The 15,946-nt window shown below is 35.9% G+C and overlaps 1 protein-coding gene across 3 annotated transcripts in view; it reads left to right on the top strand.

Moving 5' to 3' along the window:
• Positions 1-15,946, top strand: part of LOC126830949 (histone-lysine N-methyltransferase, H3 lysine-79 specific) — a 134,474-nt gene that overhangs the window by 24,333 nt on the left and 94,195 nt on the right. For 2 of the 3 annotated variants that reach the window (XM_050561485.2, XM_050561484.2), the window contains exons 2-3: positions 519-592; positions 4,627-4,696. In XM_050561485.2, the coding sequence (XP_050417442.1) occupies positions 519-592; positions 4,627-4,696 (144 nt within the window). Of the gene's footprint in view, positions 1-518; positions 593-4,626; positions 4,697-14,040; positions 14,262-15,946 lie in introns of those variants that run through there. The other variant, XM_050561486.1, reaches the window with a different exon arrangement.

The raw sequence follows: 15,946 nt of genomic DNA, 5'->3' as shown, positions 1-15,946 counted from the left end.
ATCCTGCAAATGGAAATGTGTGAATATGAATTAGACCAAGCTCTTAGGAAAAATAGAAATACCCATATACACATTCTATATAAATGTAGTGTTCCCTAAATACACATTTGTCAAGGGTACATGTAGCAGTTTGTGGTCCTAGCAAGTAAAGTGGTTGCCTAGTCAGTCGGATTGGACAACAAATAATTTCACCTGTGTACACATTAGTGTACATGTAAAAGAATTCTTGACATTTGGAAGAGAAGGCATAAATGCCACTGTCTGGGCCAAATTCACCTCTCTAGTGTTGCACACATGACAATAGGACAAAAGTAACCACATGTTAGTCTCAGAATGATCAAAGTATTGTGTTGATGAGATGTTCCGCCCATTGTATTATAAAAACAAGTATTAAGATTGTTAATGACAACATAGAATGTAGTTGTCTCCCTTGATTAGATCACACTACATGACATGAAATTGTTTGTCACAGTAGAAACACACAATAAATGATATATATATTTTACTTTTGTTTTCAGGCTGTTACAAGAAAGAAGTTTATCTTCCCAGATGATCCCAGAAAATCATTGGAAGATGGCATCCTGTTTTGCGAGTAAGTTTTCTCTCTTGTTTTGGAAATCCTAAGATTTGTTATATTGTAGAGGGGAGAGAAAGAGTGGAATGGAGTTTAACATCCACTCGATACAAACTAGATCATTTTGGGACTAACATATGGTTCAATTTTATTTCAAAATTTGCTTGCATGCATGGGTATTTAGCAGTGGGAGGAAACCCATGAGACTGTACAGGTGATCCTACATGTACTTCTTGTCACATTCAAGCAAGGAATCGAAACCACGCCACTTGACTCATTGACAGACCTTGTGATTTCACACCCATGCGTTAAACCACTAGACCACCCAACTCCCAAAACAAACTTTTTTATTTTACAACTAACATACATGTATGAAACAAATTATATTTCAATAATTCTCTTGGGCTGAAGAAGTAGTTGGCAGTGGGAGGACAGTGGAGAAAAACCTACAAGGTCGAGAAGGAAACCCCCTCCCCCTACTCCTTGTTGCATACAAGCATGGGATCACGCCACTTGATTCGGTGACAGACCTTATGATCTAAATAGCACACATTAGACTACTGATAAGCAAGTAAATTATTAAGATAGAATTAAACAACCTCTCCTCTCCCATCTCTCACTGTCTCTCTCTATTCAGTTATTGGATCTGTGACACCATGTTATTTTAACTAGATATTTACAGGCTTGTTCTTTAATAATACAACAAAATGTACCTAGTGAAGTTTAAAATTATTATCAACAGAAAAGTTACATGTATAACATCTTTAAATAAGTTAATACAATGATTTAGCCTCGGATATTTAAAGGTAGTGTAGTACACCTTTAAATAGTTAATATGGTGTTTTATAACCTCCATTATTTAATCTAAAAAAAGATTAATACAATATTTTATAACCTCCACTATTTAATCTTACAAAAGGCAGTACATTTTAAATAAGTTTAAACCATGTTTTAACCTCCGATATTTAATCTTAAAAAAAAGGTAGTTCACCTTTGAATATGTTAAAAAGGAGTTCCCCTTTAAATATGTTAATACAATCTTTTATAACCCCTAATAATAAATAAATAATAATAATGTGCATTTGTAGAGCACCAAATCCATCCAAAAGCATGCTCAATATTAAATCTATTTGACATTTGAAAGGTAGTGCCCCTTTATGTTAAAAAGGTAATGCATCTTTGGATAAGTTAATACATGTACAATGTTTTAACCTCTGCTACATGTATTTAAAGGAGCTAAATCCCTAATATTTGGGACCTAGAAATTGACACAAATGGGTCACAACATATATACATGTACATATGGATGTATAAACTGATTTACATTCAGTCGTTTCCATTTTTACTCTAATTTTTAATCAGTTACATGTATGTTTGGCGATATACGCCAGAAGTCTCAATCGAATTGCAATCTCTAGTGTCTTGTTATTCCAGTCTACACCGATAGTAAGATAATGGCGTCACCGTTTGACATGATTTGTGAAATATGTTTAACTGCGTTCTTCGAGTCCCTTGTTACAAATAGTGCTGAAATGCATTATGGTACTCGATTTTGTCTTGTCTTTTGTCTTAAATATTGGATATCAGAAGCCCATCTTTTTCCGGTAAAATCACAACATCAATGTTGATTTAAACTGACAAATAATTTGAGATTTCAATTTCTAAGACTTTGGATGATTTTGAGTTAGACACTTAGCTACTGTAAGTAATCTTTAATAAGGTAGTGCCTCTTTGAATAAGCTAATACAATGTTTTAACCTTAGAGCTAGTACACCTTTAAATATGTTACTTCGATGATTATAACCCTGGCTATTTAATCTTAAAAAAAGGTAATGCACCTTTAAATATGTTAAAATATAACCTCCACTATTTTTAAATCCGTCTGTCTGTCCGTCACACTTTTTGGGACACGATAACTCTCCTTCTTAATGCCTTGATGGAGTTCGAAGATGAGCATTTTCTGCTTAGGGTAAGCAGAGATAAGCAATTTGATTGGTTGATGCTTTGGGACACGATAACTTTAGTTCTAATTAAGTGAGAGTGATGAAACTTGGTGTATAGTTTCAATACATCAATACCTTGACTAAGTTCGATAATGAGCATTTTCTGCTCAGGGTAAGCAGAGCGATAAGCAATTTGATTGGCTGAGACTTTGGAACACAACAACTCTCCTTCTAATTGAGCTAGAATCTTCAAACTTGGTGTAAGTGTTTATTAGGTCAATGTCTTGATGGAGTGTGAAGATGAGCATTTTCTGCTTAGGGTAAGTAGAGATAAGCAATTTGATTGGTTGATGCTTTGGGACAAGATAACTTTAGTTCCAATTAACTGAGAGTGATAAAACTTGGTGTATAGTTTCATTACATCAATACCTTGACTAAGTTCGATGATGAGCAATTTCTGCTCCGTGTCAGCAGAGCGATAAGCAATTTGATTGGCCGAGACTTTGGCACACAATAACTCTACTTCTAATTGAGCTAGAATGTACAAACTTGGTGTAGGTGTTTATGAGGTCACTGCCTTGATGGATTACGAAGATGGGCATTTTCTGCTTAGGGTAAGCAGAGATAAGCAATTTGATTGGTTGATGCTTTGGGACACGATAACTTTAGTTCTAATTAAGTGAGAGTGATGAAACTTGGTGTATAGTTTCATTACATCAATACCATGACTAAGTTTGATGATGAAAATTTTCTGCTTAGGCTAAGGAGCAATAAGCATTTTGATTGGTCAAGACTTTGGTTAAACAACTCTGCTTCTAATTGAGTTAGTATGTTTAAACTTGATGTAGATGTTCGTCTTGATTGAGTTCAATGATTAACATATCGAGCTAAAGCTAAGCAGAGATGTGCAATTTCCTTAGTCGATGCTTTGGGACAAGATAACTTTGATTCTATCTGATAGAGAGTGATGAAACTTAGTGTATAGTTTGATTGCTTGATACATTTGAAAAAAGTAAATGTGCGATTAATTAATATGTGTCATCTATTTATTTGAGGATTTCGGCGGGGGACATCAGCCTCACTGTTGGCTTGTTAAATCTTTAAAAAGGTAGTCCCCTTTAAATATGTTAATTCGATGATTATAACCCTGGCTATTTAATGTTAAAAAAAAGGTAATGCACCTTTAAATATGTTAATATTATGTTTAAAACCTCCGCTATTTAATCTTGGTGAGAAATGGATCAGTTTATGATGTTTGTCAAATATTTAGAAGTGTTTTAATTCTTCTTTATAGATGTCATAATATATGAGAATAAACTAAGCCACCTGTGTAACACTATCACACAGATTCCCTCAATACAAATTTTACAGCCAACCTCTAATTATACATGCTTTTATGATTTTGCAAAATGCTTTGAATTTTAATTAAATTGCGTGACTGGTTTATTGGTTAAAGTGGCATTCTCACATTCTAGAAAATTTGATGTGAACAATTTTATATATCTGATTTTAGAAAATATTCTTGCAATTAGGTGAAGTGTGGAAAGATTAAACTGCCTCTATGTTCATCCTCATTATCCTGGATAGTTCCTTTCATTTCATTTCAAATCAAATAAGAAGACAATATTTTAAAACTTGGTGGATGGTCAGCAAGATGAAAAACTTACTCTTGTTGTGATTACCGTCTGCTTCCACCCATCAAGATGATAAACTGCCTCTTCTTGTTGGGTTTAATGCCTGCTTCCATCCAGGGTGAGAGACTGCCCCTCGTCGAACTTACTGTGAGACTGTCTCTTCTTGTTGGGTTTAACAGTCTGCTTCCACCGGGGGGTGATCTCACAGACTGCCTCTTGTTGGGTTGAACAGTCTGCTTCCATCCAGGGTGATATCACAGACTGCCTCTTGTTGGGTTGAACAGTCTGCTTCCACCCAGGGCGATATCACAGACTGCCTCTTTAAGTTATAATATGTACATGTATTTGTTGAATAGTTGAGTTATTGTTGGCCTGTGATAATATTTCGTCGTGGAATGTCCTTAAGTGGCTATTATTAACGTATTTATCAATTATCATCTCCTTCTGTTGATTCACATGACTTCATTCTTTTCAGATTATTGAATAGTATTAAGAATGGATCAGTTAAACGAATCAATCGACAAGCAGCCCAAATAGCAGGTTTGGTGAGTCATCTTCTCTTTAGTTATAGTTTGATGTTATGATTTTATTGTCCGCCCGGTCCGCCTGGTCAAACACATACATGTAAAAGTTTAAATAAATTAAATTGGAAATCCATATAGAAGTGGGTAGCTGTCCAAGATGCCATTCACAGATTAAGAACTTTTGCTCCGGATTAAATAATGATAAGATTTAGTCTTGGAAGGGTCCCCACCAACCCTTGTACATGTAGTATACAGTAAAACTCGCATAAGTCAGATTCGTATAAGTCAGAACTTTGCTCAACTCGGATAAAATCGTTTGGACCCTTTGATACGGCACGTTTTTATTATTAAATTTCGATGTGTAAGATTTCCTAAGTCGGATCTTTGCTTAACTCAAAATGTTCGATCCATTTGATCTAATTCTGTTTTTTTTCCTTCGCCTAAGTCAGATCGGCAGTATGTTCAGAATTTGACTGTTTCGTCCCGATGGTCTAAATCGCGGTTAGATACAGTATTCCACGCACAGAGTTCCAAAATACTTTCCTCTATCATTTTGTATAGAATATTTCTGGGAAAATTTAGGACATTTTTCAAAGATGGCGACAAACCGGAAGTTATCTACTCGCACATACGAATAGAAGCTTGAAATGTGACTTTGAATCAATTATTATCTGGCTCTTGCAGTTTAGTTCTAATCGAGCTAAGATGGAATTTCGGTCTTCGAATAACTCGGATCTTCACTTAACTCGGATAAAATTGGTCAGTCCATTTAGATCAGACTTATGTGAAGTTTACTGTACTTTTTAATAAATTAAACAAAATTTCAAGTGATGGTTAACCTTTGTTCAATTATTTCTTCTTTTTGTAAGACTAATACAGATTAAAAATATATTTTTGCTTTTTTAAATAATGTAGAACTGAAATTTGACGGACAATTACAGAAAAATTACATGAGGTTTAACAACCCATTTTTCTACACTGCAAATGCAATGCAGTGTGCGGAGAGAGAAAGTTTGCCCAAGTATTTCCTTGAACAAATTATTATAATTAAAATATACAAAATATCCCTCGTTTCAAAGTAAAGAGGGAAATTATTGTATTAATGTCACGAGTGTAAATCACTTGACATGTGATAAAGGCGGGAGTTAGAAAGTAATTCATTCTTCTAGCCCAACGATTGATCATATTTATTGTTTATATCAATTATGATTGTTAATGCTAGGTTTCCACTGTAGTGCGATGCGTTACGATTAGATAGTGCCTATTGAGTCTATGATCTGGTACGTGTGGATACATTCGGATAAGCTTCGATACGACCAACACGACTAACCTCAATATATGTTAAGACATGATAGGATCACTACCATTACCCTACCACGTTCAGTCGTATCACGAATCGTGATAGTGGGAACCGAGGATAAATCATTCCCAAAGATTCCCTATACCGTTTGAGTATATCTCCTGAGACGATTATTGCATTGGATTCGAAGCCAGGTTCCAGAACATTTTTGACCAAAGATTTTTTGTATCTCTTGTTTTCCCAGCTGGTGAGGTCATCGTTGATGGAGAAAAGTATAACATGTTTGTACGTGACAAGGAATAGGGTCGCCTGTCCAACCTCATGGGTTTTCTCTGGGTCCACCGGTTTCCTCCCACTGCTAAAGACCCCTATGTGCAAGCAAATTAATGAAATAAAATGAACCACATGTTAGTCCCGAAATGACCTAGTTGGTGTCAAGTTGACTGAAACCTCCCTCTCTCTCTCTCTCTCTCTCTCTCACTCTTGGTAAAATACCCTTGTATTTTATCGTATGGGCTATCAGCAAAATAGGATTGTATGTTTTATATTAGACTAAATTAGATAGTAAAGTGTATATTGATAAATAGTTACCTGCCTCTAGTGATAGGTATATATATTGATACAGTGTAATCAATATATACAGGTAACAATAAGGTGAGGTATGTGTGGAATGTCTTAATCTCATCTTCTTACTGTCGTGGACGTTATCTCTTGTCACTTGTATCTTTATGATAATCAATATTTACACCTGATAATAATGTCACTGTGTTTCATAAAACTCATGACGTAAATTAAAGAGAGAGAAAGAGAGAAATGAGGTTTAACGTCCACTCGACACAAACTAGGTTATTTTGGGACTAACATATGGTTTAATTTTATTTCAATAATTCGCTTGCATGTAGGCGTCTTCAGCAGTGTGAGGAAACCAAATGACCCGGAGAAAACCCACAAGGTTGGACAGGCAACCCTACTTCTTTCCACGTACAATTTGGGAATCGAAACCATGCCAGTTGACTCAATGACAGACCTTATGATACAGCGTGAACATGCTAACCATTCGGCCATCCAACCCCCCTAGGTAAATTAAAGGAAAGATGTTTATAGTAATAGAAATCTACTAGAGATATTGATATTAATGTGACTCTCTAACCTGGAGGCCCCATGTTCGATTCCGATGTTGGCATAGAAAGTTCATCATAAAGATATCCTGGAAAGGGACAACGTCTAGTCGTTTGGATGAGAGGAAACACTGAGGTCCCATGTACACATTGGCGTGCACGTTACAGAACCCTTGGCAGTTGGAATTCCATATAAGAGTAGTCCGTAAAAGAACCCTTGGCAGTTGGAATTTGATATAAGAGTATGCCGTAGCCCCACTGTCCAGGCAAAATTTCCCTCATTATCTCAGTCAGAACAGAATCCCATTGAATTTCCTTTCATTGATATTAATGGTTAGACTATATTTATTTCTTATATTGGTTTAATTAACCGGTCAATAATATTGATAAAGTTAACGTCCATGTTGGTCAGTGATAAATGGTTTGATAGACACCCTGCATGGCTACATGAATCTTGGTGTTAGTGCCAATCTACACTGATTGGACTAATGAAGACGGTTTATTGGTTTAATGAACTTGTTAATAATTGGCTACCTACATACTTTACAATACATCAATAACAATTACAACCAGTTAGTGATAAATAGTTTGAGAGACACCTGAAACTACCAGCTTTCCCATTTTCTTGTGAGATGGTCAATAGAAATGAGTCGGATATCCAATTTCCGATTTTCTTGTGAGATGCTGAATAGACATGTTCGTTAAGTCGGATATACAATGAAACAAAAAGAAACTTGGGTTTCTTTCAAGTATAAATTTATAGTTCCACTCCTTGGCCTCGATCGATGACCTAAGGTCATTAAATATTAACTTTTTGGTCTGATTATATAGTGGGCTAATGATTTACCGCAACAGTGCTCTCGTTGTCCAAAAGATGAAACAAACTTCTAATTGTGTAAAAATGTCTTTGACCTTCTTGGAATTGACAAATGATTTATCGCAACAATGGTTTCGTAGTCCAAACAAACAAATAAACTTGTAACTATATAAAATAATCTCTTTGACTTTCTTGGAATCAAGTCACCTCACCTCTTCTGTTACATTCTCATAGAAGTTAAAACCAAGACAATTAAAACAAAGTATCTATGGCTTCTTTCATTTATTATTTACCCATCTGTTGACGAATGATTTTTGGTCATGAAATATTCATATGATTAGTTCTGGCATTGGCTATATTTTATAAAAGCGTAGGTAGAATGATTCCTGGGAATGGTTGGATGTTTATTTTTTAAGGTAGATTGATTCCTGGGAATGATAGATAGATAGATATAAATGGGGTTTAATGTCCACTCGACACAAACTAGGTCATTTCGGGACTAACATATGGTTTTTAATTTTATTTCAATAATTCGCTTGCATGTAGGGGTCTTTAGCAGTGGGAGGAAACCGCAGGACCCAGAGAAAACCCACGAGGTTGGACAGGCGACCCTACTCCTTGTCACATACAACCAGGGATTCGAAACCACGCCAGTTGACTCAATGACAGGCCTTATGTTACAGCACGCACGTGCTAACCACTCAGCCATCCAACCCAGCTCCTGGGAATGGTTGGATGTTTTATTTTAAAACAAGAAATACAAAATTTGTTCCCCAATTCAAGATTTAGAAATTACAAAAACTTTTAGATATTACTTTATGATAGATTTTGAAAACACATGAGCAATTATGTCTTTACCTTGCCCAAAAAATCATATAGAAGTTAATGCATCCTTAATGGTGGCAAAAAAATGAAACCGTTACTTTACAGATTTAGCTTTGTGAAAAAACCCAACTAATTTAGAAACCAAAAGTTGACAAGCATCAAGGGGCTATTTACTTATAAAGACATTGCAGCACTATGAATTCAATTAACTTGGCCTGTGGAACAAATAAATCAACCTTCTGTTGTTTAAAAGTTGACCTGTGGACCCTAAGATCGTGAAATATTAATATTATTATAACTACTGTTATTGATTGTAAGGATCTGTCAGATATTGAAGTATTTGATGTGGTATTTGTCTAGGGTGTAAAACATGTCGTGGCCTCCTGGACAGCGGTTTAATGTGGTATAAATGTCAAACAATGACAATAATTGGTAGAAATTTGTTCTGTTAATAAACCCACATACACATCTCTCTTGTTTATTATTTTTATATATACCAACTATAACAAACTGACTGGGTGAGAGGGAGGGGAGAGAGAGATGAGAAGGAATAGAGAGGAGAAGAGAGAGAGGGGGAGAGAGAGAGAGAAAGTGCGAGAAGGGATAGAGAGGAGACAAGAGAGTGGGAGAAGGGATAGAGACAAAGGGGGAGAGAGGATGAGAAGGGATAGATAGGAAAAGAGAGAAAGGGGTAAAGGGGATAGAGAAGAGAGAGAGAGAAAGGGGGAGAGAGAATAGAAGAGAGGAGAGGAGAGAAAGGGGGAGAGAGGGGATGAGAAGTGATAGAGAGAAGAGAGGGAAAGGGGAAGAGAGGGGATAGAGAAGAGAGAGGGAGAGGGGGAGAAGTGATAGAGAGAAGAGAGGGAAAGGGGGAAAGAAGGGGATAGAAAGAGGGTGAGACCGGAAGAGAGAGAGAGAGAGAGAGAATAGAGAGAGGAAGAGATTGATATAGTTTAATTTTATTACAAGCTGGGAATGAAAACCACTTTACTTGACTAAATGACAAACCTTTTCATCTAAAGCATATGTATTAAACCACCTGGACACCCAACCCCCGTGAATAATAAACTATTATTATAATAGATATATACAATACAAATTATAATAATAGATATATATGTTGTGTAGATGTCTAAGGTATAAAAGTCAGGTTGATTTATGATAATATACTGGTATTTAATTCATTGTCCTGCCGACAAAACATTTACATATATTATTTGATATATGAAATGAAATGCGAGTTTACCATCCTCCTTTTCTGCAAAATCTTGTCTAATGAAGACGGGCATACACCTATTCGTGCAGGATGGATGGCCTGACAAGGACAGCTGTCTAGCCATTCAGATGGGACAAAAAAACAAGGTCTCGTCTACATGTATATATTGGTGTGCACGTAAAAGATCCCTTGGCAGTTGGAATTTGATATAAGAGTAGGCAAAATTTCCCTCATAGCACACTGTATGGCATATGCCCGTCTTTATTAACCCAGTTTAGGAGCAGAATGTGGATGATTTTACTTGCACACCAACAGCCCATCTTCTTCAGCCCTTACAGTATGTAGGAAACTAAGACTTTAAACCCCATTTCATTTCTCGAACAACCAATATTTTTTGATTAGATCACATTGAAAACTTGAGACAAACATGTGTTGTGGACTGATATGTCATGTCTGCACAATCAGATCCTCTTTATAAGGTACCCGACAAAGTGTCAGGCACCAAGGGCAGATCCAGAGACCTGGGATGGTATCATGCTTATTTGTGCAGCAGCCGGAACCCAGGTCCAGACACAGCAGGAACTACTGGTTTAAATCGAAACTGTCAAGTGTACATTACGATCTGTGACTCGTACATAATTAAGTCGGACCATGTGTGCGACAAGTGGCCCCCACTTGATCTGCCCTTGGGCGCTGTTAAACCTGGTACCTGACATTTTGAACTTGGTGCCGGACATGTATTATCAACATCATTAAAATTTGTGTCAAGGACACAATAACAGAGGGGGGTTGGGTGGCCAAATGGTTAACGTGTGCATGTTTGACCATAAGGTGTGTCATTGAATCAAGTGGTGTGGTTTCGATTCTCCACTTGTACGTGACAAGGAGTAGGATCGCCTGTCCAATCTCGTGGGTGTTCTCTGCTTTCCACTTACTGATAATGACCACTTAAAGCAAGTGAAATAATTCAGTAAAATTGAACCATATGTTAGTCCCAAAATGACCTAGTTTGTGTAGAGTTGATATTAATCCACTCTCTTTACCCCTCTCCTTCCTCTCTCTCTCTCTCTCTCTCTCACAATAACAGACCTGCAAAAGTGTCTTTATTTCCAGATTTTATGACATCGCAGTAAAAACTTGTTTGTACATGTAACACTAAACATTTTAATGAAAAAAAAAAAAAGAATAGCTATGAAATTTTTAAATCTCTGATAATTTTAATGGTGGTGCAAGTGTCACGCCAAACTGTCAAACTGTCGAATCATGTGACTTTAATACATTTTAATTATGACATGTTTTGTCAATAATAAATCTCAATATTCATCCCTTCCCATATGTCTGAATTCATGTCATGTCCAGCTGCGGGGGGAGAGACCCATTAGCAGAAACATGTCTGATGAATTCTTGTTGTGTCCAGCTGCATGGTAGAGACCCATTAGCAGAAACACAAATATGTCCACCAAATGTTTTCTGTCTTCTTTCAGTTCTGATAACTGATGTCTGGATCCAGGGCTTAACGTGTGGTCAAAAGGCAGCCATTTGTTAACTTTCACAAGTAGCTAAGCTTTTCTTTCATGCCTTTGTCCACTTGTGTGCTATTTGTCTTTGCTTGAGGTATTAATATGTTTAGATTGCTTTGAAGTATGTTAGTCGGTAATAGGCTAGCCTCCTTCACTCCCCTACACTTCTCTTCACTTCAAACAGATAATACCCAACGGTTTGATATCAGATATATCTAACACATTGTCTCTGGATTAACCTCTTCAGTTGGGATATTAACCCCTGAAGGTATTTCTGGATTGTTTGGACAGAGACAGACACAATTATTGTTTGTTTTATTTGGTCAAGTTTTAAAACAGAGCCTCACTACATGTACATCTCCATTGAGTGGTCAACAGTAGTCTACCTTCAATGTGTTGTGTCTGTCATAGTGAATTAGATCCCAGCGCTCTTGTTTGCAGCCGTATTTGCCAGTCGGACTAACGGCCAGTGAACTTCATCGACTGGAGAACTTACATGTCCATTTACATGTTATAATTGTTCAGAGTTTTAAAAAATTTAACCTTCAAACACAAAAATTATAGTTAAGTTTGGATGGTACAAAAAAAAACCTCAGAGGTTCCATTTATACCATTTGGAATTCAAGATTAGAGTAGGCCATAGCGTTGCTGCGTGGGTAAAATTCCCCTCAAAGCACACTTTTTGTCTGTCTTCATTGGCCCAGTTGATGCAGAAAAGTGAGATATTAAATATATTTTGTTTTATGAGAAAACTTCAATGTGATCACTTTGTTGATGGGGTTTAATGTGCACTCACTACCATTGAAGGTGATATCATAGACAAGATGTCTTGGGGTCTTTCCTGTGGGAGGAAACTGGAGTACCCGAAGTATCTCCAAGCCACATACGCTCACCCGAGGGATCAAAGCTACCAGCACAAGTCAGAACAAACCAACTAGCTAGAGCTTGAAGAGCGACACTTTAGACCACTAGTCCACCCGACGCCCCTCTGTTAACTGGTTAGGATAGACTGTCAACTGTCAACCTTGTGACCGGTTATCAGAAACTGACTACAGCATTCCTTGCACTCACGACTGGAGACTATTTGATCTGTGTTTGTCGGTACATGTTTTGTTTTAAGTAGGCATACACCATTTCTTTTACAGTCTCTAAAAAAAACCTTTTAGAAGCATTGTAAAATAATATTGTGGCGAAATCTTGGCTCTGATAAAACTGAATTTTAATTGAAACAAACCTATTTTACCCCATATTTTATTCCCTATTAAACTGGAAGATTTTTAGAGAAAACAAAAGTAGATAAAAACAAAATCTAGGCTATTTCGAAACGAAATGAAATAGGGGTTTATCAGCCTACTTTTCTGCACCATCTGGTCTTATGAAGATGGTCATGCGGTGTACTATGGCCTACTCTCATTTTAAACTGTTAGTGGTTCTTTTACATACACACCACCTTGATTTTTCATCTCAATTGAATGACTAGATACGGTCCTTGCTATATCCTCTGTCCTGCAATGTGTCTTTACCAACAGAGATACTTTTAAAATTTAGGTTACAGTTAAAATGAAATCATTCCTTGATTGCATACATGCATGTAATTAAAGATGCATGTTATTAAAGATGCATGTAATTAAGTATGCATGTAATAAAAGATGCATGCATTTGTTATTAAAGATGCATGCATTTGTTTTTAAAGATTCATGCATTTGTTATTAAAGATGCATGCATTTGTTATTAAAGATGCATGCATTTGTTATTAAAGATGCATGTTATTAAAGATGCATGTAACTAAAGATGCATGTCATATAATAATTTTTTTTTTTAAAATATCAAATTTGTTCATGTTTTAATCCATGTTAGTACATGTATGTACTCGAGATTGATTATTTAACATTTAATTAAGAAAAGAAAATGGAAATATCAAAGATAGATAATCTTATGATTCAATCTGATTGAGAGACAAATGGGGTTTAATGTCCACTTGACAAATACTAGGTCATTTCGGACTATTGCATGGTTCAATATTATTTCAATAATTCGCTTGCGTGTAGGTCTTTAGCAATGGGAGGAAACCAGAGGACCCAAATAAAACCCATGAGGTTGGACAGGCGACCCTACAGCTTGTCGCGTACAAGTGGTAAATCGAAACTACATTACTTGACTCAAGTGATACTTCTGATACAATGCCCACGCACTAACCATGTTAACAAATATTCAATTTCAATTCATCCGTCAAATCTTTGTAAATACTGAACAGAATTGAACCATTTTTGGACAATTATTTCTTTTAGAGATTAAAACTTTTATCAAATGGCCATAAGAGAATTAATCTAAAATCTACATTTCAAGCTTGTGTTTATTTTATGTGTCAGAAAAATATCTACATTATTTATATATACATGTACATGTCTAAAACATATTCAAGTTGTGTTTATCAATTATCAAATTATCGAAAAACAACAGAAATACTGAAACAGTGAACTGACAACAACAAGAGTATGAGATATATGAAACAGACTATAGGCTGTTTATTGTCAATACCGTGTTGTCACATTGCGTGTACAGGTAAACTGTGTGTTCACATTCCTGCTCGAACTCTTCTCTGACATACGACAGGCTAGTTTTAACCCTCGGACTGACCTGACTGAATATAACACTGATCATTCATTGTCGTGGTCAGCTGGCCCTGTTATAGCCTACCTAAGGAGTTTTTATTGTATTGTGTTACGAGTGGACGGACATAAGGTCCTTTATTTAATTTTACCTGATATTTTTTTACCTGAAGTTAACAAGGTAAGTCCTGCTTCATCTTTTTGACATGTTGGGTTTTTTTTATATCCTGTGCTAGCAAGCACCAGGTTTGGTTTTGTTTTTAAATCTGTGTCTTGTTTATTTTAACTCAGTCTAATATTGAGTCTGAATGTACTGGGTACATATTAGTTGAAAACAGAGTAGACCAAGGCCACTATTGACAGCTTGTGGACAAGAAACTGTAAATCAAAGATTTAAGTTAGGTTTTAGATATGAATAAACTCTATAAAGAGAAAACAAAAATTGAAAAACAAAAGTATTTAGATGCCAGTGTTATTTTAAAAAAAAATATCAGAATAGTTCGTTTCTGCTTTGAAAAGTGTTTATGTCTTTCTAGAAATGTATAAATTAGTTGAAGACATATCTAAAAAAAAAATGTTGACAATAAGTCTGTTTAGTTAACTCATTAACAATACTTGTTGGGGTTGTACATGAGGCATGCTATGCTTTCTCTGTCTGAAGCCTGGTGCTGCCGTGTTCGATGCTGTCAGGACACTGGATTTATGACTAGATTATCCAGTGTATGAATCCTGTTGTGTGTCTGAGAAACCCTTAAGGATTTCTGAATCCTGGTTTCCTTTTGTCAGGAGTAGCAAATGACTAGTTGTTCGTAAGGTATAAAAACCCTCAGGTCCACCCATATACACATATTAGTGTGTGAGTCAAAGAACCCTTGATGGTTGTAAATTAAAGATGTCTAAATGGAATCTGAGCTGTCGATGCAAAATTCCCATAACATTGCGTACATGTAACCATAGAAACAACAATTACCATATGTTAGTCTCAAAATGACAGAATTCCAAAAAACAAAATTAAAACAATTTTAAAGCGACAGACACACTAGGCGAATTTCTGGCAGAATCCATCTGCGCCGAATTGCATCCGAAAACCTGGATCCATCGCTGGGACACGTTTTTTTTCTTCTATTTTTTACAATCTCGTCCGAGAATTGGCCGAGGAAGACATTGGCGTTATGAAGCCATGATAGCCACCATTTTGTCTTCAAAAAAATCATGTGACTTTCTCGACATCAGTGATTGGCTAATGAATTTTACAATCAGGAGATGTCTTTGGCGAACCAAACACACTATATATTAAACATGGTTGATTGAAGTAAATGATTCGCGCGAATACAAATTTGGATTCAGACTCTGGACGCACTATGCGAATTTCAACTGCAATTGAAATCCAAAAATATTGAACAGAAACATTATAATATACATGATATATTGGTAATATGATACATGTATATTGTTTATTAGAATGGTATATATATTATTTTGTTACTATGGTATATTTGATAATGTGTGATATACGAGTGTGGTATATTGAACACAAGTGTGGTATATAAACCATGGTATATTGATATAGTATATACTGTATATTGACCAATTTGACTTGTTTCTGCAGGACTCTATTAAACTAATACATGTGTGTCAATCAATAATTAACAGTGACATAAACTGTTTTTTTACCTGCCTGCCAGGTAGAATAGAAAAATACCTTTATAAAGCAGTTGTATTCTTTATCACAGGTAAATTCTCTTGTAGTGTAGGATTTTTATGCATTTATCTGGACATTTTGGACAAACTTTTTTGTTACTTGCCTGCCAGGTAAAATATAAAAAGCAGTTGTATTCATTCTCCATCACAGGTAAATTGTCTTGT

Source organism: Patella vulgata, chromosome 8 (genome assembly GCF_932274485.2).
Source record: "Patella vulgata chromosome 8, xgPatVulg1.2, whole genome shotgun sequence".
NCBI classification, from domain to species: Eukaryota; Metazoa; Mollusca; class Gastropoda; family Patellidae; genus Patella; species Patella vulgata.
Note: the sequence above shows the minus strand (reverse complement) of the source record. Positions and strands in the feature narration are given on the sequence as shown.